The following is a 27,738-nucleotide window of genomic DNA, read 5'->3' as shown; positions in this document are numbered from 1 at the left end:
ATCAGGCTCTGTGCTGACAGCTCGGAGCCTGGAGCCTGCTTCGGATTCTGTGTCTCCCTTTCTCTGCCCCTCCCCTGCTTGTCTCTGTGTGTTTCTCCCTCAAAAATAAACATTTAAAAATTTGAATAAATAAATAAGTAATTATCTGCCAAGCCCCTCAGGCACAGAATCGCCTAGTCCAGCAGGAACTTTATCCCCTTTCTCAACCCTTCCTTCTCTGCAGCTATTAGGTAGAGAGGAGGTGAGAAGAGCCGAGAGCACACAGATTATTCTCCTCCTCCCCAACTCAGCCTCCTTGAGACATAGTAAGTGGGGCAGAGCTGGGAGGGGAAGACGGTTAAAGCTCCAGTGGGTGCACATTATTTATTGTTACCTAGGGTTAGATATCCTAATTGCTTGAGATGAAGAGGAGGTGAGAAGAGCAGAGAGCACACAGATTATTCCTATTATTCCTCTTCTCCCAGCTCAGGCTCATTGAGACATAGTAAATGGGGCAGAGCTGGGAGGGGAAGGTGGTTAAAGCTCCAAGTGGGGGCACATTATTTATAGTTACCTAGGGTTAGATATTCTAATTGCTTGAGATCGCGTAAGACCGTTAACTAAGAATAAGCTGAAAAGTCACGGGCTTGCTGCAGCTTACCTCCACAGCAGGGAAAGAGTGTCCCCAAATGAAAATGCTTTGGAGGGGTGGTGAGAGACAAGAATAAGCTTGGGTTTGGATGGCAGTCTGTGCCTTGTGCTTGTTCAGCATGCCTTTGAGAGTTTCTTGCTGCTGCAGTTTTTGGTGTGCTCTAGCTCTTGTTCCTGTAACACAGTCCTACGGAACACGGTTCCAAAGGAAACAACATGATCTTGGCAGAGACACAACTTAGCTCCAAACACTCAGCCATTTACATAAATGCACAGAGCCCTTTACAGCTTTTCACAGAGACCCACAATAGTGTTTTTTTTATCCCCAGGTGGTCCTCCTTCCCAGATGACTTCTCAGACTGGCCACCTGTTTCTAGGATATTCAACTACTGTAGCAATTGCCTTATTGGTCTAATTCCATCACTCCTGCCCCCAAAGCAATTTGTTTCCCACACAGCCAAGTGATGTTTTTAAAATGTAAATCAGATATTGTCATTTCTCTGCTTAAAATCCTTCAATGGGTTCTCAGTGCTCTGAAAACAAAAGACAGACTCGCTCCCAGGCCCTGTGTGATCTTGCTCAGGCCTTGCTCTCCAACTGCATCTTAACCCACTCCTTCCTCACAAGACTCCAGCCATGCAAGCTTTCTTTTCATTCCTCTAGCATTCCAAGCCATTCCTGCTGGGTCTTTACACATGCTGCTCTATCTTTTTACAGTACTTTTTGTGATGAGCTCATTTTCATCTTCCAGATCTTCACACCAAATCCCCGTTTCTTCTTTGGAAGAAACTGGCTAGATGCTCACCAAAATGTCCTTTTTATGGACACATAGTTAACTATGTTTCCCAGCTCCTTGCATCAAGGCAGGGCTATTGTCTTCGCCAATGGAAAGTAAGTAGGAGTAATGCTTTACTACCAGGCCAAGGCAATTAAAGAGTGGATGAGCCTTCTCCACATTCTCCCATCCCCTCTTCTGCCTTCCTGGGTGAGCTTGAAGCATATGTTTTAAAGACTGTGGAGTCAATTGCTTGGAGGAAATCTGCTTGACCAAGAACATCCACATTGGACTTTTCAACAAAAATAAACCTCTATTGCATTAAGTTACTGAGCTTTGGGAAGGTTACAGAAGTTAGTATTATATACTCTGGCTAATATATCTTTTCTGGGCATCCTGTCCACCTTGCTCTTGACCACAAAACCTTTTTTTGTTTCCCTCAGGGTGCTTCAAACATGTAATTATCTTACCAGATGCCAGTCAACACTCCTACCTATCCTATAACTTTGAATCTTAATTGAGAAAAAAACGTCCACGTGAGGAAGTTGAGATACTCATTTTATCAGTTGCATTTTGATTGTGACCAGAAAAAAAAATCCCACTGAAGAATGTCCTAAACAAATTAGATTTTTTTCTTCTACTATACTTAGAAACCTGAAGGTAGATGGCTGCTGTCAGTGGTTTAGGAATTCAAGGATGTTAAGTTTTAGGTCTTTGTTGCTCTTGGTGTCTTGATTCTAATGGTTACAAGATGATGTGTTCTTGATTAGTCGGGGACACCTTACTTACTGTTACACTTCTTGGGAGTCTTGTTGATTGCCACAGCCCCTACCTTTTTGGCTTTACTTCAAGGGTCCTTCTATGTTATTAATACTCTGGTATAAATATGTTTCATTATTCCCTACAACATAATTGAGGCCAATTTAAAATATTAACATTTTCTTTTCTATCTTTATTTTTTTGAATTTTATATTAAGTAGGCTTCATACCCAGTGTGGAGCTTGAACTCAAGACCCTGAGATTAAGAGTCACATGCTCTACCAACCGAGCCGTCAGGTGCCCCTAAAATATTAACATTTTAAAATATATTTGTCTCCCACACTCCTTCCCACACCTCAGTGATCTATTAGCAACTTACCCAGTTTGAAGCTGTTCTTCCTCCAGCCCAGTGGGGTGGGGAAGCATGGTCTTTATTTCATTCATTACCTCCTCTGTCACTTAGAATTGGGATGGGGAGGACACACTAGAGGAGAAAAAGGTAAACACCATCAGTGTGCTCTACTAAGACAGGCACTTATTTAAATGTTGGCTCTCATGTGGGGTATTGGGGTTCTTTGGAGCCCCCCAGTAGGGACTTGTGCACTGGCTGGCTTTGCTGCTTATTATACACAGCCCACACTCCCCCTCAGCTCTTCAGCTTCTGCCCCTGTCCATGAATCCATAGCTTCCTAATGCTAACATCCCTATCCCTGGCACAGAGGGAGGGGACCTGGGACAGTTTCCAACAAACACTTCAAGATTAGTTCCCTTTCAGGGAGCCCACCAGAAACTCATGCATATTTTTCCCACCAACACTGGCAGTGCAGCGCAGTCAGCAGCTGACCCCTCTCCCCTTGCTTGCCTCAGCCAGCCTGACTGACTTCTCCATGTGAGAAGCACCAATCTCTATATGCATATGGCTGCAAACCCTCATAAGTGATTCAGGTTGTATTAACTCCCAAGAGGCCTCTGCCCCAGGCCCCACCTCAGTGGCCATATACAGATGGCTCTATTAAGTTCCTGAGTGTGGCAAGCCTCTAGCTCGAGAATGTAATCTGAATGAATGTAAAGCTTGTCCCTCTCGTGGAGACACAGAACTACTATAAATGGTTCTATTAGAGCCCTCCTCACTTGATTTAGGATGCCTTTCGGGGGGAAAAGTTCTCTATTCCTAAAAAAATTCCCATCAATGCATCTTTCATTTCTCACTTCATATACAGTAGAAAGTTTGATGGTCTCTGGATCAGCTTTATTTTCTTAGAATAAATCCTATGTGGATGTATCCAGCATCTTTATTTAGAATGTGTCAGTGCCTATTACCTATGGTCTTCAGTCTTGGTGTATTATCCAAAGGTCTTAGACGACTGAAAAACTCATTTAACATCCTCTTTCTTATGTACATATTCTTAGAAAACGTGAACTGCAGGGCGCCTGGGTGGCTCAGTCGGTTGAGCGTCCAACTTCGGCTCAGGTCATGATCTATCTCACGGTCCATGAGTTCGAGCCCCGCGTCGGGCTCTGTGCTGACAGTGCAGAGCCTGGAGCCTGTTTCGGATTCTGTGTCTCCCTCTCTCTCTCTTACCCTCCCCCACTCATGCTCTGTCTCTCTCTGTCTCAAAAATAAATTAAAAAAACGTTAAAAAAATTAAAAAAAAAAGAAAACGTGAACTGCTTTATTTATATAGAGTATTACTGACAATGTATTCTTACTTTCCCTCCCTCCCTCAGCTCTGTTTTTAGTATCCATTCACGTATCAATCGGAGCCCTGTCGGGAAAATGCAAAGCATTTCAAGTAAAGGGCATTTATTGAGAATTGATTCCAAGTGTTGGAAGGATGAAAGAATAGGTCGAAGTTGCTGATGTAATTCAAAAATTAACTGGAGAATTCCGAGAGCATCCCAAGTCCTGGGAAAACAAACAGGAAGAAGTGGTGTAATCACCAGAAATTAGGAGCTCAGAGAAAGACCCCCTTTTGACTGATACTCACATCTTTGTGGGGGAAGCTCCTTCTACATACCTAGTGCTTGGACCTCTGAGGAAGGGAGTGACTGCCTGTCTGCTTCTACAATCTGACAAATGCGGCAAAGCTGCTGCTGAGTGCAGAAGCAGCTAATAGCTGGAGCCAGCTGCCTGCAGCTGAAGTAATGAGACAGCAGCTGGAAAACAGGGACAAAGGGCCTTCCTCCCCTCTCACTTTCAGGTTCCCTTTAGGACATCCATTGACAGGAACTAATGGAACCAGCTGGCAGTAGATTCTGGGAAATAGAGTTTGCAGACTCCCAGCTGCAGCAACACAAAGAGTGTGTGTAAGGGGGTGGGGAGTGGGGGGTGGAGGGAGATCTGTAGAGGCCAGGAGCCCTAAGAAAATAGGTAAATAAGGGATACACTCCACTAGCTGCTCTTATGCATACTTTGTTGCTTCTGTCAGCCGTGGGTCACCGTGGAGTGTTCAGGGTATACATCCACCAGAGTAAACGTATCCATTCACTTGGTTGCTTCAAATTCTTTGCTACCTGGAGAAATTAAAATCCCTGGAGCTGGGGTTCTGAGTAAAAACTATGTTCCACCAATTAGATGCGCTCATCTGAGGTTTGGGAGGCGAGGGGCATCTTCCTGCTGCTTGGCTGTTGCTGCTGGAGAGCAGGTTTGTCTAGATGTTGGGCTTTCTGCAGCAGCATTCCCCTTGAGGCCAAGGACAAAGTAAGGATTCCCACTGTAATGGCTCAAGTTCAACATGGGACAGAGGTTCAACAGGCAAAATACAACTTACTCTGTGACACTATAAGAAAGTGTGGTTAAGAAAAAAATGTACTGGGAGGATATCAGTTAAGTAATTCACAGAACTCGTGAGAAGTCCAGGGAGTGAGGCTTAGAAAACAAACACGGACCAACTGCAAAACCTAAGTCACACTTCAGAGAGTCTGGTTAGGATGGCACTGCTGGCACCATGGCTGCTGGACTTTTTTTGTGTTTTTTTGTTGCCACATAGGTTGATGCTGGGAATTGAGTTAATCCTCCTAAATTTGTGGCCCTGTTTTAGGATTGGCCCATGAAAGCCCTCTCTCCTGTTATTTGTTTCCTTTATTACTTATTTGCTCTTTTTTCCTCACTCCCACAATATGTTTGTTGTGTGTCCCTAGATACGTATGTTAGCAACGTGCATGGTTTGGTGTATATATGTTGTGGTAGGGACTTGGCAGCTGTTCCTCACACCCATTTTCTTCCTGGGAAATTAGCTGGACTCTGTTTTCCAGCTCCCCTTATACTTTCGTGTGGCTACGTGATTGAATTTGGCCAGTTGGGTGGTAGTGGAACTAAGGTATGCTACTTGCATATTTGGGTCCTTATATTTTGCTACACATTAGTCCCCATGTCAATCCACTTTGGCCAACTTGATGCATTTGCCCATATGTCCTTGAAAGGTACATGTCAAACATGATGGAGCCAAAAGATGGAGGGAACATAGATCCCTGAACAACACTTGGAGGAGAGCCACCTGTTTGGGACTTCACCTGAGTGAGAAGTCATTTTCTTTATAGATGAACCATTACACACTTGAGGGTTTGTTGTTACAGCAACTATTGATCTTTTTTAAAATTATTCTTAGTTGAACACATCGGAAAAGTAAGCAAAACACATACCCATATGGAAAAGTAAATGAAACCAAAATGTTTGACCCATGGTTTTATCATAGGCCAGCCCCATTGCAACCACCATCCAAATTGAGAAAGCCTCCGCACCCAAAAACCTTTTATGCTACCTCCCAAACATCAACCACTTGTTTCTCTCAACCATACAAAGTTACCACCATCCTGACTCTCGTGACCATTTCCTTGCATTCCTTTGTGGTCTTACTGGTTAAGCATTGTGATATTGTGATTTATAATAAAGAATACATATTTAGTCCTCCCGTTTCTAGCACAGAGCTTCTAAAACCCTTGGGGTTTCCTAAGTGATGAGAGCTGGAACCGGTCTTTTGTTAGGTTAATGAGATGACTTTTGGAATGCCCCCAAATCACCTAGGATTGAGGGGTTGCCCTGTGCATCTTTTCTACCTGGATGGTCAGCTGTATTCTTTACTATGTCCTTTTATAATAAGCCGGCAAATGTAAATAAACTTTTTCCAAGTTCTGTGACAACTTGGACTTGGGACTAGCATTTGAAGTGCGGGAGGAGAGCAGTCATGTAGGACTGAGCGCTGAGCCTGTGGAATCTAATGCTGTCTCAGGACAGTTAGTGTCAGAATTAAGATGAGTTGTAGAACACCCTGCTGGTGTCTCAGAGAATTGTTTATTGGTGTGGGGGCCTTCTCCCATGGTGGAATTGGGTGCTCAGACCCTTTTTAAAGCGTGTACACCTAAATAGTACGTATTTTCATGTGTCTGGCTTTTTCACTCAACATTAAGTTTATGGGACTCATCCATGTTGTTAGTACAAATGAATTTCATTCACTGTTATTACTATAGAAGTATCCTGTTCTGTAAGTAAATTACGATTGTAAACCATGATTGATTAATTCAATTGTTTAGGTAAATTTGAGTTGTACATCAATCAGAATGGGCTGTGCCATGCTGCAGGAAATTAAAATCCAGAATGTTAATGTCTTAACTCCACAGAAGATAATTTCTTACTATTGCTAGAGGCAGGGACTGTTCATAGTCACTCAGGAACCCTAGCTAATGCAATGCACGCTTCCAAAATCACTAGGAAAGAAAAGGGAACGAGGGAAATCACTCCCTGGCACCCAAAGTTTCAGCCCTTTTTGCCCCTATGTAATTGGCCAAAACAAGTCTCCTTGTAGAGTTCTCCATGTAGAACTCTGTAGTTGGTGAAAGTGTACTCCTGTTGTGTGCTCAGGGGGAAGACAAACAAGGTTGGTGAACTGCCTAACATCCAGCTTGTGGTCCCTGCAAATAATGCTGTGAACAACCCAGAAGGTCTCTTACTATGTTCAGGGGAAGTGATGTTGGTGGAAGTCCTTATCTCATTCTTAAACTTGAAAGAAAAGCTTTCAGTATTTCATCATTGGGTATGATATTTGCATTAAGGTTCTGATTAGTGGTTATCAGATTAATGATGTGCTTTTCTGTTTGCTATTATTTTTTTTTTTTTATTTTTTTTTATTTTTATTTTTGGGACAGAGAGAGACAGAGCATGAACGGGGGAGGGGCAGAGAGAGAGGGAGACACAGAATCGGAAACAGGCTCCAGGCTCTGAGCCATCAGCCCAGAGCCCGACGCGGGGCTCGAACTCACGGACCGCGAGATCGTGACCTGGCTGAAGTTGGACACTTAACCGACTGCGCCACCCAGGCGCCCCTGTTTGCTATTATTTTTATCATGAATTGGACTTCGAATTTTGTCAAATACTGCTGAATTGAGATGATCATATATATATATTTAATTTTGTTCAGTGTAGCAAGTAATAGATTCATTTTCATGTGTGAAATCAACCTTGAATTTTTAGAATAAAATCACCTTAGTTGATTATTATTCTCTTTATACATTGCTAAAATCATTTTGGTAATATTTTGTCTAGGACTTTTGCAGCTATGCTCATGAGTGAACATAAATGATATTTTCCTATAAATCTTTTCTCACCACAATGCTTTTAAGTGCTGTGCATGTTGCTATATGTACCTTTGACTCACTCTTCCTCCTCTTCAGATGCTCTAATGGCTTCCCATCTCACTCATAACATAGTCCAGAATTCTTACTGTTTCCTAAGAGGCCCTGTGTTTTCTGGATTCCAGTTATCTAACATTCACTCCCTTTACTCATGCCTTTTGAGAAATACCGTCTATCTTGCTATTTCTTGAATATTCTCAGCATGCCTCCCTGCCTCCGGGTCATTGTGCATCTATGTGGAATGTTATTTCCATGATATCTACCTGGCTCACTTAGGCACTTCATTCAAATCTCTGTTGAAAAGTCAGTTTTTATACTCCCCCTCTCTACTGCCATACCACACTTAGTTTTTCTTCAAGGAACTTATCACCTTTTAAATTGCATATTTATTTGTTTATATGACTGGTGCGTATTTCTTCACACTAGAATGTAAGTTCCAAGACAGCAAGGACTCGATCTGTTTTATTCAGTACTGCACCCCTAGGATCTAGGCTTATTTGCCTCTGATGTCTGTTTAGTGTTCCAGAGTGTCTGTTTAGAACATTTAACATATCCATTTCCCTAGTTAAGGACATTTAGATTATGCAAATCCTTGTGACCACAAAAAAAATGAGTAAAGAATTTTCTTATAAGTGTTCTCTTAAATATATATGTGTGAGTCCTGCTTCCAGAGTTCAACTTAATTTGTCAGGCTGGTTATTCCACTATAAAATATAACAAAATTAACAACTATAAAATCTGAACAAAATATAAACCAAAGAACAACTATTTGAAGACACTGAAAAGTGAAGAAAAGCAGGCAAAAACTAGAGGAGAATTTACCCTTAAAATACTTCAACTGCAATGGATAGAAATTATGATTTTGTGGTCTTTGCCTGAAAGTCTTTCCCAGCCCCACAGCATCCACCAGTTCCAAAGGCAAAAAACCACAGCCATACTGGCTCAAAATAGACAGAGGACTGGTAAAGCAGCTGGAAATTTAAGAGCAGAAATGCTGGAAGTGAGAGAGTGCCATGAGGGGTGAAACCAAAATATGAACATAAACTCTGCCCAAACCTTTGCATGACTGCTAAAATACACATGCATATAGAGGAGACTTAGGGGGGGTACCTAACACATAAAACTGGCAGAGTCCAGAGAAGAGTCTACCCCTGAATGACAGAAGTGCACTGTGTGAGATGTGCAAATTTGCTTTTTGACTGAGTGCATTCCTCAATTTATGTCCAGCTTGGATGGCAACTGAAGTGTCAGAGGACAGGGTTCGGTAGTGGAGAGCGGCTGGAAATTTAAAAGGGAAACCCCAGAAGCAAAAGGACTGTAAAGGAGGTGAGCCCCAAAATCTGAGCCAAATTCTGCCTAGATCCTTGGCCAGTGACTAAACTGTAAATGTGCAGGTGAGATGTTCTAGACCAGGCTTACAAAAAAAAAAAAAAAAAAAAAAAGCATGCTGCTGCTATAAGCTAAAAAATAAGCAGAGACATCTACCGTTACACAACACAGGAAATAAAAAATTTGCAATTTAGGCCTGCTCCCACCCCAGAATGCCTGCTATAACAATACCAATAACAAATTTTTAGAATATAACAGAATGAAAACTTACTACAGCATATTATCCACAATAACCAGCTTTTAACCAAAATTACCAGACATACAAATAAACAGAAAATTATAACCCTGTTATAAAAACATGAAATTATAAACAGTAATTTATACTCAGGATAAAAGACACTCAATAGAAATTAACTCCAGGGGACACAGATATTGGATTTAGCTGTCAAATACTTCAGAGTAGCTGTTATTAGTGCATTCAAGCAATGAAAGGAAAATATGTATTAGAAACTAAAGTATGGCCTCAATGAATATACAGATAAGGAACCTTCCCAGAGACAGAAATCAAATGGAAATTCTAGAATTGAAAAGTATAAATAACTAAAAGCGAAAAGAAAAGGACAATACAAATTACTCAATTTGAGTAACCGGGAAAATAGACTGAGAGAAATGGACAGGCCCTCAGGAACCTGTGGGACTGTAACAAAAGGTCTAATATTGTGTCATCAAAATCCCAGAAGGAGCCGAGAAAGCACTTAATGAAAAACAGCTGAAAACTTCCCAAACTTTGGTCAGAGATAAGAAATAGAGTGAACCTTGAACAGGATAAATGTGAAAAAAAAAAAAATTAAACTTCTGAAAACTAAAAAAAAAATAATAAAAATATTGAAAGTGGCAAAAGAAAAATGATAGCTTACCTAAGGGGGGAAAAACAATTTGATTGACAATAGATTTCTTGTCAACCATGGAAGCCATAGGGAGTGGTACAGTATTTTTTAGGGTTTGAAAGAAAAGAACTGTTAACTCTGAATAGTATACCCAGTGAAAATATTCTTCAGGAATAAAGGGGAAATTTGGACATTCTCAGATGAAGGAAAACTAAGAGAATTTGTCACCAGCAACCTACCCTAAAATAATGGTTAAAAGGAGTTATTCAAGTGGAAAGGAAATGATAAATCTTGGAACATAAAGAAAGATGAAAGAGCATGTGAACAAAATATGTGCAAATTGAACTAGCTTTCACAATTCAGTTCTCTGAATTGTGTTTAATGGTTGAAGCAAAAGTTATAATGCTGTCTGATGTTCTAAATATATGTAGGGGAAATATTTAAGATAATTATGAATGGGGAAGGATAAAGAGAGGTGAGGTTTCTATACTTCTCTTGAACTGGTAAAATGACACCAGTAGACCATGTTGAGTAATGCGTTTATAATGCAATACATATAGCAACAACTGAGAAGCTATACAAATATATAAACTCAAAATCACTATAGATAAAATAGAATTCTAACCTGTAGAAGGGACAAAAAAGAAAACAGGCAAAAATCGGGGGAAGCGATCAGAAAAGAAAAAAAATGGCAACTTGACTTCCTAACATAGCAATAATTACATTTTATGTTAATGAACTGAACATACCAATTAACAGAGATGAGCAGATGACTACTTTGTCTATGAGAAACTCAATTTAAAGGTTACAGTATGGGGGGGGCGCCTGGGTGGGTCAGTCTGTTAAGTGTCCTACTTCGGCTCAGGTCATGATCTTGCAGTTTGTGGGTTCGAGCCCCGTGTCAGGCTCTGTGCTGACAGCTCAGAGCCTGGAGCCTGCTTCGGATTCTGTGTCTCCCTCTCTCCCTGCCCCTCCCCCACTCACACTCTGTCTCTCTCTGCCTCTCAATAGTAAATGAATATTAAAAAAAATTTTTTTAATGTTGCAGTATAGGCAAATTGAAAGTAAGAGGGTGAAAATGATTTATCATGCAAAAATTAATTAAACCAGGAGTGGCTATGTTAATATCAGATAGAGTAGACCTAAGAGGAAAATTTGGCAAAGACAGGGAAGGACATTATGTAATGATAAATGAATCTGCAGCAAGAAGACATAACAATCGTAAATGTGTATATACCAAACAACATTGTACAAAATATGTGACATAAAACTGATATAGCAGAAAAAAGAAATTAGGCCAAACCACAATGCAGTTGGAGACTTCAGCACCCCTTTCAACAACTGGTAAAACAAGACAGAAAATCTTACAAGTATACAGAAGGACTTAACACTGTGAACCAATAGGATCTAACTGACATTTATAGAATATTCCACCCAAGAAAATACACATTTTCAAGTGTTCATGGAACATACATAGGCTCTATCTTGGGCCATAAAGTAAATTTTGACAAATTTAGAAGAATTGAAATCAGAGTGCCTGGGTGGCCCAGTCGGTTAAACCTCGGATTTGGGCTCATGTCATGATCTCACAGTTTGTGGATTTGAGCCCCGCTTCCAGCTCTGTGTTGACAGCACAGAGCCTGGAGCCTGCTTTGAATTTTGTGTCTCCCTCTCTCTCTGCCTCTGCCCCCCCCCAAATAAATAAAAACATTTTTAAAAATTAAAAAAAAGAAGAAGAATTGAAATAATATATGAGTGTTCTCTGGCCACAACAAAATCAAACTAGAAATCAGTAACAGGAAAATCTCCAAATATTCAGAAACTAAACAGTGTACCTACAAATAATCCATTGGTCAAAGAGAAGTCACAAGGGAAATAAAAAATTACATTGAATGTAATGAAAATTGAAATACAATAAATATATCCAAATTTGTGGGACATAGCTAAAGCAATGCTGACAGGGAAATTTTTAGCACTAAAAGCATACATTATTAGAAAGATAATCAAGGTTCCCACCTTGATAATCCAGGGGTGGAAAAGAGTAAAATGAGCCTAAAGCAAACAGAAGAAATAATATAGGTAGGAGCAGAAATCCATGAAATTGAAAATAGAAGAACAGTGGAACTGGGGCACCTGAGTGGCTCAGTAGGTTGAGCATCCAACTTCAGCTCAGGTCATGATCTTGCAGTCTGTGAGTTTGAGCCCCGCATTGGGCTCTGCACTTACAGCTTGGAGCCTGGAGCCTGCTTCAGATTCTGTGTCTCCCTCTCTGTCTAACCCTCCCCTGCTCATGCTCTGTCTCTGTCTCTCTCAAAAATAAAGAAAAACATTAAAAAATAAAAAAAAAAACAATAGTGGAACAAACCAATGAAACAAAGGCCTGTTTCTTTGAAAAGATCAGTAAAATTACAAACCTTTAAAAAGACTAACAAAGAAACACAAATTACCAATATCAGGAGTGAAACAACAAATATTATTATAGACCTTGCAGACATAACTATATAAAGATAGAGTAATACTGTAAACAACTGTATAGACATACATTTGGCAGTGTAGTTAAAATGGGACAATTCCTCAAAAAAAAAGTATTACAACTCATGCAATATGAACTAATTTAACCCTATGAACTGTTAAGGAAATTAAACTTACTATCTTAAAACTCCCAAGAAAAAGGATTTTAGGGCAAGATTGTCTCACTGGGGAATTCTATCAAGTGTTTAAAGAAGAAATAACACTAATTCTACACAATCTTTTTCAGAAAATTGAAAGGAACACTTCCCAATTCAGTTTATGAAGCTAGTATTACTCTGATATTAAAACCAGGAAGAGATTGTATAAACAAAGAAAACTACAGACCAATATCCCTGATGAATATAATCACAAAAATCTTTAGCAAAATAATAGCGAATAGAATACAGCAATATATAAAAAAGAATTAGATGCCATGGCCAAATGGAGTTTATTCCAGTAATACAAAGGCTAGTTCAATAGTAGAAAATCAATGTAATTCACCATATTTAAAGGCTAAAGAGAAAAACAAAACAAAACACAGGACTACATCAGTTGATACAGAAAAGGCATTTGACAAAATTCAACACCCATTCAGGTTAAAAACTAAGAAAATTAGGAATAAAGGGGAATTTCCTCAACTTCAGAAAATCCCTCTCTCTTTTTTAATGTTTATTTATTTTGAGAGAGAGAAAGAAAGAACACGAATAGGGAAGGAGCAGAGAGAGATGGAGAAAGAAAAGGCCCAAGCAGGCTCCACGCCATCAGCACAGAGCCTGATGTGGGGCTTAATCTTACAAGCTGTGAGATCATGACCTGAGCCCAAATCAAGAGTCGGACGCTTAACTGACTGAGCCACCAAGGCACCCCAGGGATATCTCTTTTTTAAAAAATCTGTATTAACATTACACTTAATGGTGAAAAATGGAATACTTACCTGGAATGCAAGGATTCACCACTTACTCAAATTAGCGCTAGAAGTTCTAGCTAGTGCAATACAGAAAAGGAAATAAAAGGCATACAGAACAGAAGACTCAAACTGTTCCTCTTTACAGTTGACATGTTTGTCTATATAGAAAATTCTAAAGGATCTACAAAAAGATTCCTAGAATAAATGAGTTCAACAAGGTTACAAGATATAGGATCAACATACAAAAAAAACCAAAAACCCATGGTTTTGTACACTAAAAGTGAATATGTAGACACTGAAATTGAAAGTACCATTTACACTTGCTCACAGAGAAATTGAATATTTAGTTGTAAACCTAAAATACATTTATAGGACTTTTATGCTAAAAACTATACAATGCTGATGAAAGAAGTAAAAAATCTAAGTGAATGTAGAGACCGACCATGTTCACAGATTGCAAAACATAACATGGTAAAGATATCATTTGTGTACATACGCAAACCACAGAGGGTGGAACACAATTCCTATCAAAATCCCAGTGTGATTTTATGTAGTCACAGACAAGATTATTCTAAAATTTTTATGGAAAGACAAGGGAACTAGAATAAGTAGACAGTTTTGAAAAGAGAATAATAAAGTAGAAGGAATCAGTCTACCCAATTTTAAGACTTACTATATAGCTACAATAATCAAGATTGTGGTATTGGTGGAGGGAGGGATAAACACATAAATCAGTAGAATGGAATAGAAAACCCAGAAATAGACCCACACAACTATGCCCAACTGATTTTTGACAAAGATGCAAAAGCAATTAAGTGGGAGAAAGCCTTTTCAACAGATAGAGGTGGAGAACTTGGACACCCATAGGCAAAAAAATGAACCTTGATCTAGTCTCACGCCTTATACAGAAATTAACTCAAAATAGATCATGGACTTAAATGTAAAGTATAAAACAATAAAAGAACTTTAGAAAAGAAACACAGGAGAAAATCTTTGCTATCTATGGTGAGGCAAAGAGTTTTAAACTTGACATCAAAAGTATGATCCATAAAAGAAAATTGATAGATTGGACTTCATCAAAGCTAAATATCTTTGCTCTGTGAAAGATCCTGTTAAGAGAATGCTACAGACTGGGAGAAAATATTTGCAAACTATGTATCTGACAAAGGATTAGTATCTAGAATATATAAAGAACTCTCAAAATCCAGTAATAAAAAACCTGATAGCCTTAAATCTACTAAAGCTGAATTTAAAATTTAAGACTTCCCCCCACAAAAACAAAACTAAAAACTCCAGGCCTAGATGGCTTTACTGGCAAATTCTATCAACTATTTAAGGAAGGAAGAAATGTCAATCCAACACAAATTCTTTTAAAAAGTAGAGTAGGAGAGAACACGTCCTCACTCACTTTGTGTGTAACCCACTAAGACATAAACCTGGGAGCAGAATTGCTAGAAGATAGTAAATATATATTTTAAGTTTTTATTTTAATTACCCATTGTTCGTCACAAGTGCACTCCTTTACCCTTATCACCTATTTAACCCTTACCTCTACCCACTTCCCCTCTATCAGAGTTACCTATATAAAAAGTTCTCTTAGTTAAGAATCTGTGTCTTGGTTTGTCTCTTTTTTTTTCCCTTTGCTTGTTTGTTTTTTTTTTTTTTAATTTCACATATGAGTGAAATCATATGGTATTTGTCTTTCTCTTATTTTGCTTAGCATTATACCCTCTGGATCCATCCATGTTGTTGCAAATGACAAGATTTCATTCTTTTTATGACTGAGTAATATTCCATTGTATATATGTACCACCTCTTTTTTATCCATTCATTAATCAGTAAGCACTTGGGCTGCTTCCATAATTTGGCTATTGTAGATAATGTTGCTGTAAACATCAGGGTGCATATATCCCATTGAATTAGTGTTTTTGTATTCTTTGAGTGAATACCTAATAGTGCAGTTGCTGGATGGTAGGATAGTTGTATTTTTAACTTTCTGCGAAATCTCCATACTGTGTTTCCATAGTGGCTAGACCAGTTTGCATTCCCACCAACAGTACAATAGGATTCCTTTTTCTCCATATCCTCGCCAAGACTTTTTTCTTGTGTTATTGATTTTAGCCATTCTGATTGGTGTGAGGGATATCTCACTGTAATTTTGATTTGCATTTCCCTGATAAGTGATGATGACCATCTTTTCATGTATGTGTGTTAGCCGTCTGACTGTCTTTTTTGGAGAAATGTCTTCTTTGGAGAAATTAGACTATTTGGTGGGGGCGTGTTGAATGCTATAAGTTCTTTATATATTTTGAATACTAACTCTTTATCAGATATATCATTTGCAAATATCTTCTCCCATTCTGTAGGCTGCCTTTTAGTTTTGTTGATTGTTTACTTCGCTGTGCAGAAGTTTTTTATTTTAAATATTTTTTTAACGTTTATTCATTTTTTGATAGAGACAGAGCGTGAGTGGGGGAGGGGCAGAGAGAGAAGGAGACACAGAATCCAAAGCAGGCTCCAGGCTCCAAACTGACAGCACGGAGCCCGATGCGGGGCTCGAGCTCACGGACCATGAGATCATGACCTGAGCTGAAGTTGGATGCCCAACTGACTGAGCCACCCAGGCACCCCGAAGTTTTTTATTTTGATGTAGTCCCAATAGTTTATTTTTGCTTTTGTTTCCCTTAGCATATAGTATATTTAATTTCACCAAGTGCTGCTAGATTGCTCCCCAGAATAACTACACCAGGATAACCATCTACCAACAGTGTATGAGAATGCTTATTTTCCACTACCCCCCCCCCCGACATTTGGTATGGTAGAGGCAATGGAAAGCTGTAAGGAGAATGAATTCTGAGGACAAATGTATAGATTCATAAACTGGCTCTACCATTTTCTGACTTTGTGACCTTGGATAATTTACTGAATCTGTGTCTGTTTTCTCGTCTGTAACATGGAATAGTACCTATCTTATAGATACCAGAGCTTCTTAGACATTAGTGGGTAAAACTGGTACTTTTTTCCCCCCATTTCAGACATTTCCCTCTATTTATCCTATTTCTTTTTTTTTTTTAAGACATAAAAAGACATTTTATTATTGTTTTGCTACATAACAGTGAATACACTCAATTGCATTTTCTCAAATGGCAAATAAGACACAAGATAACATCTCTTTGATTCCTGAAAAGCTCAATATCATCTGTCTTTTGGAGGATCCAGTTTCCTACGACGTCTATGATACTGTCCACGAGGATACCAACGGTGCTTAGTAGTAAAGAACATTTTGCTAAGTTGTTCTATCATAGGTCCTTGCTCCAAGGGTTCAGTTTTTTCTTCTAATCTGGTTTTCAGCACTTGATCATGTGTTTCTTCATTATTACACACAGGATCTGGCCGTGGGATAGGTTTTGTATGTTCATATGGAATGTCCACAGAAGGGTGGTAGCATACTATTGTTCTGCCATCAGATGTCAAAGCAAGCTCTACTTTGCAATTATAGTCATCTGGAAGAGGCGAATACGTAGATTTATGACAAACACAATATAAAGCTCCGTTTTGAATCGGAAATAAATGTTTCCAGATAGTTCTGTTTGATATCACCCGTTTTACTGCTGCTAATACCATGGTGACTCAAGATGCTTATCCGGTGGTGTGAAAGATGACCTGGAGAAACTGCTTTTAAAATCTGCTTCCAGGCACACCTATTTTCATCCCTCAATCCGGGTCTTCTATTTATCCTATTTCTGAATAAGGATTTCAAATTAGACTGAAAAGCTACAAAAATAAGTGAGTTTCAGGTGAGTTACAGAGCAGTAGTCCATGAAAGTATTGGTCTTCGGATTATTAGTGTATACAGTGAGTACAGAACAGAATCACAAATTTCCTTACAAATTGGGATATGTAAATAAAATTTAGCTCCTTTCTTAGTTACTGGTCTGGTTTTCCCCACAAGCCTCACTCCCTCCTCCACTCCACTGGATAGTAGTAGAGTCTAGAAATAAATTCAGTCTCTTTGGGTTTCATTTTTTTTTCTACCTTTGCTCCTCTCCAAAGTGGCATCTGGGTATAGAAGGGAGGGCTTATGTGGCATTTTGGTATTAGAAGGAAGGAGTCCCCTGGCTTAATAATGGTTCTTGGATGTGCTCAAGCTGGAATCTTCTGGGTATGGCTTGCCCTGCCCCACACATAGGCATTCTGCCAACATCTCCTTCTAAAGCTGATGAATTGGTGGTCTCTGCTCTCAGGGCCTTGTGCCCCTCCCTGCCACTTTGGCCTCCTCTTTAGTGCTGCAGACCCCAGTGATTCTCTGCCTCCTATTCCATCCAGCCAAAACGGTCTCTGTTCAGTATCCATACCATAGAGGGGTCAAAGGACACTTATTCCTGGCCATGCCATTCTGCCCTCTTCATGCTCTTGGGGCCATGGTAGGTCCATAATGCAGAGTAGTTTCCTTCTAAAGTCTCACTAGAAAAAAGGGTAAATGCTTCCTTGCCCTCAGTACCTCAGTTTACTCCTTCATCCCAAAGTCCCAGATGAGGTTGATTTTGTCTCTACTTTATCTACCCCCATCTGTCAGGACAGGATGGGACCTGTTTCTCCCTTCTGTCATCTGTCTTCCTTCCTTTCATTGTTTGGGACTTTTGATTTCCTAGTGGGGTTTTAATTTATCTGGTCGACAATTTCAATAGTGGAATTGTTAAATCTGGAACATTTTTACATAGCAGTCATTGTATTTGAGCAATGCAGTAATATGGTACTTATTTTATAATCTCTAATTGACTAAGTTTAATAACTTGGCTGGACATAATTCAGGAATAAATTTCTGTTGATTATACCTCAGTAAAGCTGAAATTGCAAAAATAAAAAAAAAGGAGAAAATCCTACATAAAAGCGAAAAAGATTGAATTTCAGTCTAGAGAATGACATGGTTTTGTAGGAAATGTTCTGTGCTAACCAATTTTAGATCGTTGCTCCCTGCTCCCACTGGAGAATAGATAGTAGCGATGGTATATATGGATAGAGCACAGGGTTCATTTATCCAAAAGGAGCTCTTTAACACTCTGCCAATCTCCTCTCCCAAAGGAATAGCCATGCATCTGGTTGACTGTGGAAAAGAAAAGGAAAGGGTTTCTGAGGAAAGTGGAATTTTTGCTCCTCTGCTCAGCCTTTTGTTAAAGGACATCAGTTGCATCACAGTCACTGGTGAAGGTGTGACTGGAAGAGGTTGTGTACCAATGTTCAGTAGACACTGCCATTTGCATTACTTCCCACCACATAGCTCATACCTAGCCATACAGAGAGGGAAGTAGGTTGCACCTACTGAGTTTTGGTGCTCAGGGGCAAGGAGAGGAGCCCATGTAGGTCTTTAGCTCAGCTGTACAACTAACCTAGCTTATATCAGAGAAGTTTGTCCTGGGATAGCATGCAATCAGTTAATAAGCATATCAAAGTTTGAGCATATCAAAGCAGAACTCTTGATTCCCTACCCCCCAGCCAATTTCCCATCTCAATTAATGACACCATGCTCCACTCAGTTGTTCAAACCTAAATCTCAGAGTCATCCTAAACTTGTCCTCTTCCTTCACTCTTCACATCCAGCCCATCAGCAAATCCTATGGCTTTGCCTCCTGAATATTACCTAAATCTATCAATTCTCCATCTCCGCTGTTGGGACTCTAATCCAAACTCCATCATCTTCCACTAGAATTACTTCAAGCCTCCAAATAAATATTCCTCCTTGTTACTCTGGAATTTCTTCTATCCATCCACCACAGAATAGCCAGAGTTATCTTTTCAAAATCCAAATTAGATCATGTCCTCTCATACCTAATACTCTCTACTAGATTCCTCATGCTTTTTAAAATAAAATACAAGATCATTATCACAAAAAGGCTGTATGTGGCCTACCCCTTTCTATACTTTTCCATCATTTTGTATCACCCTGCCCCTCATTCACCACACTCCAGCTACATGTTCTGTCCTGCCTCAAGACCTTTGCACCTACTGAGGGCTCTATCCAGAAACTCTCCTGCTAGATCTTCAAGTAGCTCCCTTTCTAATGTTTAGGAAGCATCCCCTGACCACCCAAGTTATACTAACTGCTTCCCCCTAGTCGTGCTCTAACACGTCAGCCTCCTTTATTGTCTTTATAACACATAGAAATCATCAAATTTAACTTATCCATATGTTGACCTTTTCCTTCTCTGTCTTCCTGCTTTGGAACAACCTCATAAGTGCTAGGAAGAGCACGTGATCCAGAGGAGTGCTCAATAAGTAATTGTTGAATGCACATAAAACCTTGTATCTTTTTATTTATTTATTTTTTTTATTTTTATTTTTGGGACAGAGAGAGACAGAGCATGAACGGGGTAGGGGCACAGAGAGAGGGAGACACAGAATCGGAAACAGGCTCCAGGCTCTGAGCCATCAGCCCAGAGCCTGATGCGGGGCTCGAACTCACGGACCGCGAGATCGTGACCTGGCTGAAGTCGGACGCTTAACCGACTGCGCCACCCAGGCGCCCCAAAACCTTGTATCTTAATTTGGCTTTTGTTTTTTATGTGTATGACTCACTGGGAGAATCCATCCCAGGGGAGGGGATGACTGGTAGGGCCAGACTGAGGCATTCTCAGTAATACAACCAAGGCTCTAAAAAATAATTTTTCAGTTCTAATGTTCTCTATAAAAATATCCCTTGTGAAAAAAAATGTGTGTATGTATGTATGTATATGTGGAAATATATATATATATATCTCCACCCCTTGTGGATTTAGCACAAGTACTGAGACCACAGTAGAAAGCTGGGCAAGGATTCAGGATCCTGTGTATTAGCCATCCCCATCTGCCTAGAGCCTTGGATACATGACCAACACTAGGCCCATCTTCCCACGGGATACCCACACCCCCCTCTCAGTTGTGCACACTGGGGTTTCCCCTTAGCGTGTCAATTCTCCATGTGCACACCACCTTGCACTACTAAATCTCAGAAACCTTTAATCGAATCACCCCAACTTTATTTTGGTTGAGGGCTCATGGCAAGGGTGGGCTGCACACATGGACTCTCAGTTGGTCACAGGTGGCCGGGCTGAGCTTCGTGGGCAGGGGCAGGTACATCAGGATGTTCCTGCTGTGCAGCCTAACAATGCCTAGGGGGCCTTCCATGTACACAGGGCAGGAATACACAGCCAGACCGGCTGGGGGTGTCAGGTCATTGGCGCCCCGAGCCTGGACGCAGACGCTGACCGGAGGCAGAGGGCAGGGCTGGCTGGAGGTGCTGTCCTGCAGGGCCCCTGCTAACGGGTCCCACTCAGCGTTCCGGAGCTGTAGCCCAATCAGCAGCAGCCCCATCTCTGGAACTGTAGGATTTGGGCTGTTCACCACCTGGGGGCGCAAGAAGCTTATCAGGCAAGGCTAGGAGGGGTCCTGGGGGTGCGGGGTATCCGAGCAGATGGGCCTACTGAAGGGGAAAGATCACAATAGAGGCAAGATGGGGTAATTGCACGATGTAATAAAGGATTTGAGGGGGCGGAAGTGTAAACGGAGGGATGGCATGAATATACCTGGAGGTGCAAAGGGTTGCTGTTCAGCTCCTGACGTTTATATGGGAGCCCACTGAAGCCAGGGCCTTGGCATTCAGGGAGATTCGAGCTGGGCACACGCTGGTGCAGGGCGCCCGTAGCAAAGGTAGCCTCCGAGCGCAGTGACAGCAGCAGGCGGCGCGGGTGGCAAAAGGCTGATAGGTGAAAGATGCGCCCTGGTACTTGGGCGTCCACCCCCAGGTAGCGAACCAACAGCTGCCCACGGCGGGACAGCTGTCGCAGCCAATGCCAGGGCGGCTGCGGGCCGGCAAGCGCATAGGGACGCCAAGGAGGGGGTAGGCGGCCAGTCCAGAGAGCGTGGGCCACCGCGGCACAGCGCCGGGAGGCGCACGGGGGCGCGCCTTTCAGCTGCTGCAACAGGCAATCAAGGTCGCATAGCACCGTGCGCGCCAGCTGGCTCAGTTCCAGCACCTCGGTCTGGAGGAAGGCCTGCAGAGGCCGCTGCCGCGGCACCACCCACCCGGCGCCAGACTCTTCCGGGCGGGCGGTGTCCGTGAGCAGAGCCTGCAGTGACTCCAGCCTCCTCTTGGCCTGCACTAGGCGCTGCCGCAGCCGCCTTTCCGTGCGCCTGGAACCTCCTCGAGCCGCAGGAACCCAAGCGGGTAGACTCCGCTGTAGCGCGCTCAAGAGAGCGCGACTCTTGCGGTGCAACAGCCAGGCCCGGGGGCCGGCACTCAGTCCGCAGCTCTGGGGTTCAGGAGGTGTGGGCAGTAGGTGCATCTGGGCCTTGCACTCTGCCAAAGCATCCAGTTCCCCTAGCTCTTGTAGGTGGAGAGAGGGAAGAGAGATAGATTAAATGGACTCTGCCCCACCCAGACTCAAGGGAGTAGGCCTTCCTCTGACATTTAAGCCACCATCCCATAACTGTGTGAATATTGCCCCCTCCTACACCTTTGTAGGATGCAGCTCACATTCCTGAGAGAGTGGCATGGCATGGTTCCCCACCCCAACACAGATACCTGGCTGGAGCTTACCTGGGCTGGGCAGCAGGGTGGCCAGCAGATACTGGGGTGTGTGTGGTTGAGCCCAGCTCCTGCTGCTGGGGCTCAGACAGGCTTGTGTTAGGCTAGTCAGGGCCTCCCTGTCCTTGCTGTCTCCCACAGGACCCCCATAGAAAACCGAAGCTGAGAATGAGGTCAGAACCCCTCAGTTCTAGCCTCTCCAGTTTCCACCACCTCCCAAACCCAAACCAAAAACTCAGTACTCCCACTCCCCCTGCCCCTTCCAGGGCTTTCCATGGGGACAGGAAGATTCTCACCAGCCAGCTCCTGCATGGCAGCACTGGGATTGCTAAGGCTGGCCCACAGCTGGTCTTGGATCTGAAGGACCTGGGTCAGGGTCACTTGACTCCTGGGGGAGGGGAGCAGGAAGCAGGGTTTCAGAACCATTTATATGCTGAGGACTCTGGTCTGTCTAGCCCAAGCTCCCAACTCATAAGGGCTCACCAGTCATTTGCACTTAGCACTTCCAATATAACTTGTTTTTTTGTTTTTGTTTTTGTTTATTAAAGTAGGCTTCATGCCCAGCCCCGAGCCCAACATGGGGCTTGAACTCAGGATCCTTAGATGAAGAACTGAGCTGAGATCAAGAGTCAGATGCTTAACCAACTGAGTCATCCAAGCACCCCTCATACAGCTTGCTTTTTAACTGAAATCATATTTCCCCCATACCAGCCACCCAATTGTCTTCGGCAGAAATCTGGGAGGCTGTCTTGACTCCTCCTTCTTCTTCACTCCATATTTACTCTCTATCTCTACTATGACTACCCTAGTCCCTTCCACCCATACCATGGCCTTGTCCCTTGAGACTGCCAGAGCCTCCTTTAAAATTGCTCTGCTTGCCTCCAGCCCTATCCCATCTGGTCCATTCACACTGCAGTCCGTGAGAGTGATCTTTCCAACAGACAACTAGGATCACATTTCTTTTCCTACTTAAAACCCTCCAGTGGCTTCCTACTCTCCTCAGGATAAAATCCAGTCCCTTGCCATGATCTTAAAGGCCCTTTACCATAAACCTTGCCTGTCCCCACTCAACCTCCCAGCGTGTCCACCTCAGCCACACTGAAATCTCCCTCCTGCTGAGCCTAGATCCCTCTGCTCAGAAAGGCCCCATTGGTACCTGATCTGCCTCTGCTTCCAAGACTCAGTTCAAAGTGAGATCTCAAAGTCCTTGGAGGAGACTTTCTTGACTACCCCCCTGCCCTCACACTTTGGTGCTTCCCAGGCATGAATTAGTCATACTCATCCAGGATGTGGAAAATGCACAATGTTTGCTGAGTGACTGACTGAGCAAGATGGATGGGGTCCCTCACCAACGGCCCCTGTGTGCCTGCAGCTTCATTCCATAGAGCTGCCGGTATAGCAGGAGGCCATGTAGGAGGACCAGAGGCAGCGTCCTGGTTGGGGATTGTACATTCCGTCCTTGCTGGGCTAGCTCCATGCTGTTGATCAAGACATGGCCCAGCTCCAGGGACTGGTCCCAGAAAACAGGCATGGAGTGCTGAGTCAGTACAGCTGGGGCAGAAGGAGAGCGCTGGGTCAGCACAGCACAGGTACCATCCTCCTCCAATCTGAGAGACTATAGTGGGGAGCTCCTCACCTGGTAAGGAAGCAATAGCCTCTGCAGACAAAATAAGCCAAAGACGAAAATCTCTGTGGACAGTGGCCATGTTCCTGCTTGCAGGTTGGGCCAGAAGCAGTTCTGACTCCAGGTCCGAGACCACTAGGGGTCAAACATGGGGCTGAGATCAATCACTGGGCAAAGGGTCAGATGTAAATTTAGGGATCAGACTTGAGGCTCAAGGGTCAGGAGTCAGATACAAGGGACAGACTTGGAGTGAGGGGATCAGCCATGAGGCCTGAGAGTTCAAGGTCAGGCCAGATACTGGACAGGGTCCAAGAAGCCATATTTAGGTAGCAAACGCACCCCTGGCTCCATCCAACAGCCTCCACAAAGGCTGTAGCAGCTCCTTCGGCCAGTGAGGCATCAGATGACAGTTCTCCAGCACCAGCCAGTGCCCTTTGTGCATAGCCTGGCATAGAGTGCTAACCACTACCGAGACTGGATCCCAGGCTTCAGAGCCCAGGGCGATCACCTCCAGATGCTTCTGTCCCTGAAGACCAACAGAGAGGTGGCAGAGTAACTCAAAGTGATCCTAGGTGACCCAAGGGACCCAAGGTAATGCCACAAATGACCCCCAAAAGTCCCTGAATAAGCCAGAAAGATCCATGGGCATGCTGGGAGGGACCACCACACCCCATCTCAGTCCACAGAGGTCTGGTGTCTGTGTGGCCAACAAGCAAGGCTCAAACCTGCTCATGCCTGGCAGCCAGTTTCTGGATGACAGTCAGGGGATGCATGGTGGCTGTGGGGTGACCAGGTGGTGGCAACAAGATCAGCACGGGCTGAGTAGCCTGGCTGTGTTCCAAGGGTATGGTGGAGGCATCCAGGTTTTCATCCAGGGGCCGGCCCAGGAGGCTGGTGGTAAAGTCAGCCAGGGCCTCTGCCAGGCACTCAGGTCGCAGCACACGCCACAGAATCAGCTTCTGGAGGAGACTAAGTGGATCAGGTCCAGGCCCAGGCGCAGGACCCAGCACTGTGGATGACAGGGACAGATAAGCCTGCCAAACATTGGAGTGGTGTGCCAGGGATGCACACAGCCCAGCGAATGGTGGCAGCAGCTCTAACATCCTACATTCTTGCCAGGCTTTCAGCCCCAGCCAGGCTGGTCGAGCCACACTTGGCTTGCTGTAGCCTGTGCTAGGAGAGGCTGCCAGGCCAGGCCAAAGCGCCAGCCTCTCCAGCTCTGGTGCTTTCCTTGCCACTTGCAGCAGAGCCAGAGCACCCAAGGCACCCACCAACGGTAACTGGGTCAGGCCCAGCGCAGCCACAGTGCTGCCCAGTAGCTGGCGGGTCAGCTGTGTTCTCAGCTGCAGCAGATGGCTGGGCAGGTCCTCCCCTTGATGAATCTCATACTGCTCCATGCTGTTCAGGGCCCGCTTGGTGGCTGCTAGCCAGTTGTCTGGGTGCATACGGAAAAGTGGAAGCAGGTTCTGCAGTGGGCTAAGGGCCTTTATAATGGCCATTCCATGCCAGACCACACGCCGATAGGGTGCCCACAGTACCACCTCCTGCCGTCTCATTTCTTCTAGCTCCTCACAGTGGGCACGCAGCTGACATAGCTTTGCCTGGGCCCTCACCATCTCCCGGAGGAATTTGGCTGGTTTCTGATGTTTTGGGTTCTGGAGCAGCAGCATCAGCAGCAGCCCCTCCTGCAGACAGTCACCTGTTCCATGGGTCTGATTCTTTCTCACGTGGTTCCCCCACCATCCACACTCATCTCCACACCCATATCTGCCCCCCCCCGAGCTCATCCCCACCCATAACAGGACCCCCAGGCACCTCAGCAGCCTCCACAGCTTCAAAGGAATCCAGGGTTCTGATCTTTATGTCCTGCCAGCGGCTCTCAAGCTCGGGACACTCAACGCACAAGATTTCGTGCAGCATCTGTTCCTCTAGGATTTCCATGTTCAGGCTCAGATCCAGTACATTCAGCCCCTTCAGCAGCTCATAACCTAGCACTTGGGGTCACATAGGGACATAGGGGATGCTTAACCCCTTGACAGAACCAGGGTTGGGGTACACAGAGAGTATGGCACCCTGCTGCAGTACTGAGCCTGCTCGGGGTCAGACTGAGTGAAGCTGGAGACCTGGTGTGTCCACAGAGCTGTGGTGGCAACTTACCCACTGGCACTCACCTTTTTCCAAGGCATTGAGGGGGAGAGTAGTGCTCAGATAGAGACAGAAGCTGGGCTGCACCTGGGGTGGGCTCAGCTTCTCCCGCCGCAGTAGCCATTGTAGTTCTTGGCACCCTAGGCCCAGCTCCATGTTGGTCAGTAGCACGGGCAGGCCTATGAGGGGGAGGCAAGGACACTCTACTCACCATGCCAGCACCCAGCCCCCTCTCCTGTACAAAATCTGGCTCTCACTGGCTCCCCCATGGATAATAGGAGGATTCCCTCAGGGCTCTTCAACAGAGTTAGTGCTTGGGTTAAGGATGGGAGCAGAGTTCAGGCTGGGGGTGAGAGGCTTGTGGGGCCACAGAAGGGGGACATGGTGAGTGGGGACCAGTTCTCACCACTGGCAGCTGCCTCCTGGAGCTGAGGACCCAGCTCTGGGTCAGTGCCTGAGAGCACACTAAGGGAGGGAAGGGGCAGAGCCCCAGTCTCTGAGGCCGGCCTTGACCTCTGTCTCTCTGTCTTCTCCTCCTCCTCCTCCTCCTCCTCCTCCTCCTCCTCCTCCTCCTCTTCTTCCTCCTCCTCCTCTTCGTGCTCTTGCTTGTTTCCCTCCTCCTCATTTTCTCTGTCCTCTGTCTTCTGCTCTTTTGTTTTGCCCTTAGTCTTATCACTGTCTTCACTGTTGTCATCTTCCTCTTCCATGGCCTCTTCTTTTTCTTGATTTCTCACAAAGCCCATCCCTATGACAGAAAGATGCAGAGGAGCTCCTCTCAGAGGACAAACTGGGCTCCTAGGGAACACCATTCACCCTCAATGCTCTCTCTCTTGAGGGAAGGTCCACAGGAAGACACCTCAGGAAAGTCACTTAAGCTCTTTCTGACTGTTTCCTTAGCTGCAACATGGGGTTGATATTAGTAGGTACCTCACGGAGTTACTGTGAAGATGACATGAAACGATACATAGAGAGTACTCAGCTGGACATAGTAAGCACTCAACAAATGTTAGCTGTCATTATTATTTCCCTAAAACTCCAGGGAAGTCTGCTCCATTTCTGCCTTTCAGCGGTCGGTTAGAAGATTCCGTGTATCTCTCCTTTTGCCTAAGCTACTTTTATCATGACGAAAATAATTGTTGCTAATATAGAAATCAGTGCCTGGAAGCAGCAACTGCTAAGTGAAAGACCATAAACTGTGGAATTAGCCAAGTCCTGGGCCACAGTATGGTGGACACAGATGGCTGGCTCCCCAGCCACCTTCTCCTTTGCCTCCTCTACAGCAGGAGCTGGAAGAGAGAAATAATATCTTTTTAAGTATTAAGAAATTTAAGAATTTTTTAAAAGTATTAAGCATTAAGAAGTGGGCAAGTGGAGGTTGCTGGGCCCACAGTTTGGTGGATTCATTTCCTATTGCTTAACAAATCACCACAAATTACCACTTAGTAGCTGAAAACAACACCCATTTGTTATGTTTGAGTTCAGAAGGTTAGAAGCCCAGCACAACATGACTGGATGCTCTGCTTGGGGTTACACAGGGCTAATCAAGGCATCAATGGGGGCTGAAGTTCTAATCTGGGACTTGGGTCCTCTTTTAGGCTTACTGGTTTTTGACAGAATTCATTTCTATCTCACACATTCCCTGTAGCCCACTGCATCTTCCACCCAGAAATAATAGTTCCTTGAATCCTTCTGTGTTTCAAGTTTTCCTGACTGCCTCTTCTTTCCTCCTTGCTTCTTTGAAGGGCATATGTGATTACATTGGGCCCACCCAGATAATTCAGGATATCTCTGTCCTGTGTGTGTGTGTGTGTGTGTGTGTGCGTGTTTAGCTTATTTATTTTGAGAGAGAGAGGCAGAGAGAGAGAATCCCAAGCAGGCTCTGTGCTATCAGTGCAGAGCCCGACTCTAGGCTCAAACTCACGAACCCTGAGATCATGATCTGAGCCAAGATCAAGAGTTGGACGCTTAACTGACTGAGCCACC

General features: G+C 43.7%; 2 protein-coding genes across 2 annotated transcripts in view; both read right to left on the bottom strand.

Moving 5' to 3' along the window:
• Positions 1-16,487: 16,487 nt before the first annotated feature.
• On the bottom strand, positions 16,488-17,140 carry LOC124505189 (39S ribosomal protein L42, mitochondrial). The gene has a single exon (XM_047071049.1). It carries the CDS (start codon positions 17,048-17,050, stop codon positions 16,622-16,624), a length of 429 nt encoding a protein of 142 aa, XP_046927005.1. The 5' UTR covers positions 17,051-17,140; the 3' UTR covers positions 16,488-16,621.
• Positions 17,141-19,968: 2,828 nt separating this feature from the next.
• DNHD1 (dynein heavy chain domain 1) overlaps positions 19,969-27,738 on the bottom strand; it is an 80,026-nt gene continuing 72,256 nt past the window's right edge. The window contains exons 32-42 of the mRNA XM_047071485.1: positions 26,162-26,500; positions 25,782-25,934; positions 25,426-25,604; positions 24,336-25,295; positions 23,950-24,136; positions 23,623-23,745; positions 23,336-23,537; positions 22,283-22,374; positions 21,999-22,148; positions 20,986-21,785; positions 19,969-20,806 (exon numbers count right to left, since the gene is read on the bottom strand). Of these exons, the coding sequence (XP_046927441.1) occupies positions 20,456-20,806; positions 20,986-21,785; positions 21,999-22,148; positions 22,283-22,374; positions 23,336-23,537; positions 23,623-23,745; positions 23,950-24,136; positions 24,336-25,295; positions 25,426-25,604; positions 25,782-25,934; positions 26,162-26,500 (3,536 nt within the window). The 3' untranslated portion in view covers positions 19,969-20,455. The remainder of the gene's footprint in view (positions 20,807-20,985; positions 21,786-21,998; positions 22,149-22,282; positions 22,375-23,335; positions 23,538-23,622; positions 23,746-23,949; positions 24,137-24,335; positions 25,296-25,425; positions 25,605-25,781; positions 25,935-26,161; positions 26,501-27,738) is intronic.

Source organism: Lynx rufus, unplaced genomic scaffold (genome assembly GCF_022079265.1).
Source record: "Lynx rufus isolate CCGP_SWC_20201006 ecotype Redwood Valley unplaced genomic scaffold, mLynRuf1.p SCAF_9, whole genome shotgun sequence".
Classification (NCBI taxonomy): Eukaryota; Metazoa; Chordata; class Mammalia; order Carnivora; family Felidae; genus Lynx; species Lynx rufus.
This window is presented reverse-complemented; position numbering and strand designations above follow the sequence as displayed.

Coding starts and splice junctions, on each gene's coding strand:
- LOC124505189 (XM_047071049.1), bottom strand. CDS start 17,050: ATGGTATTAGCAGCAGTAAAACGGGTGATATCAAACAGAACTATCTGG.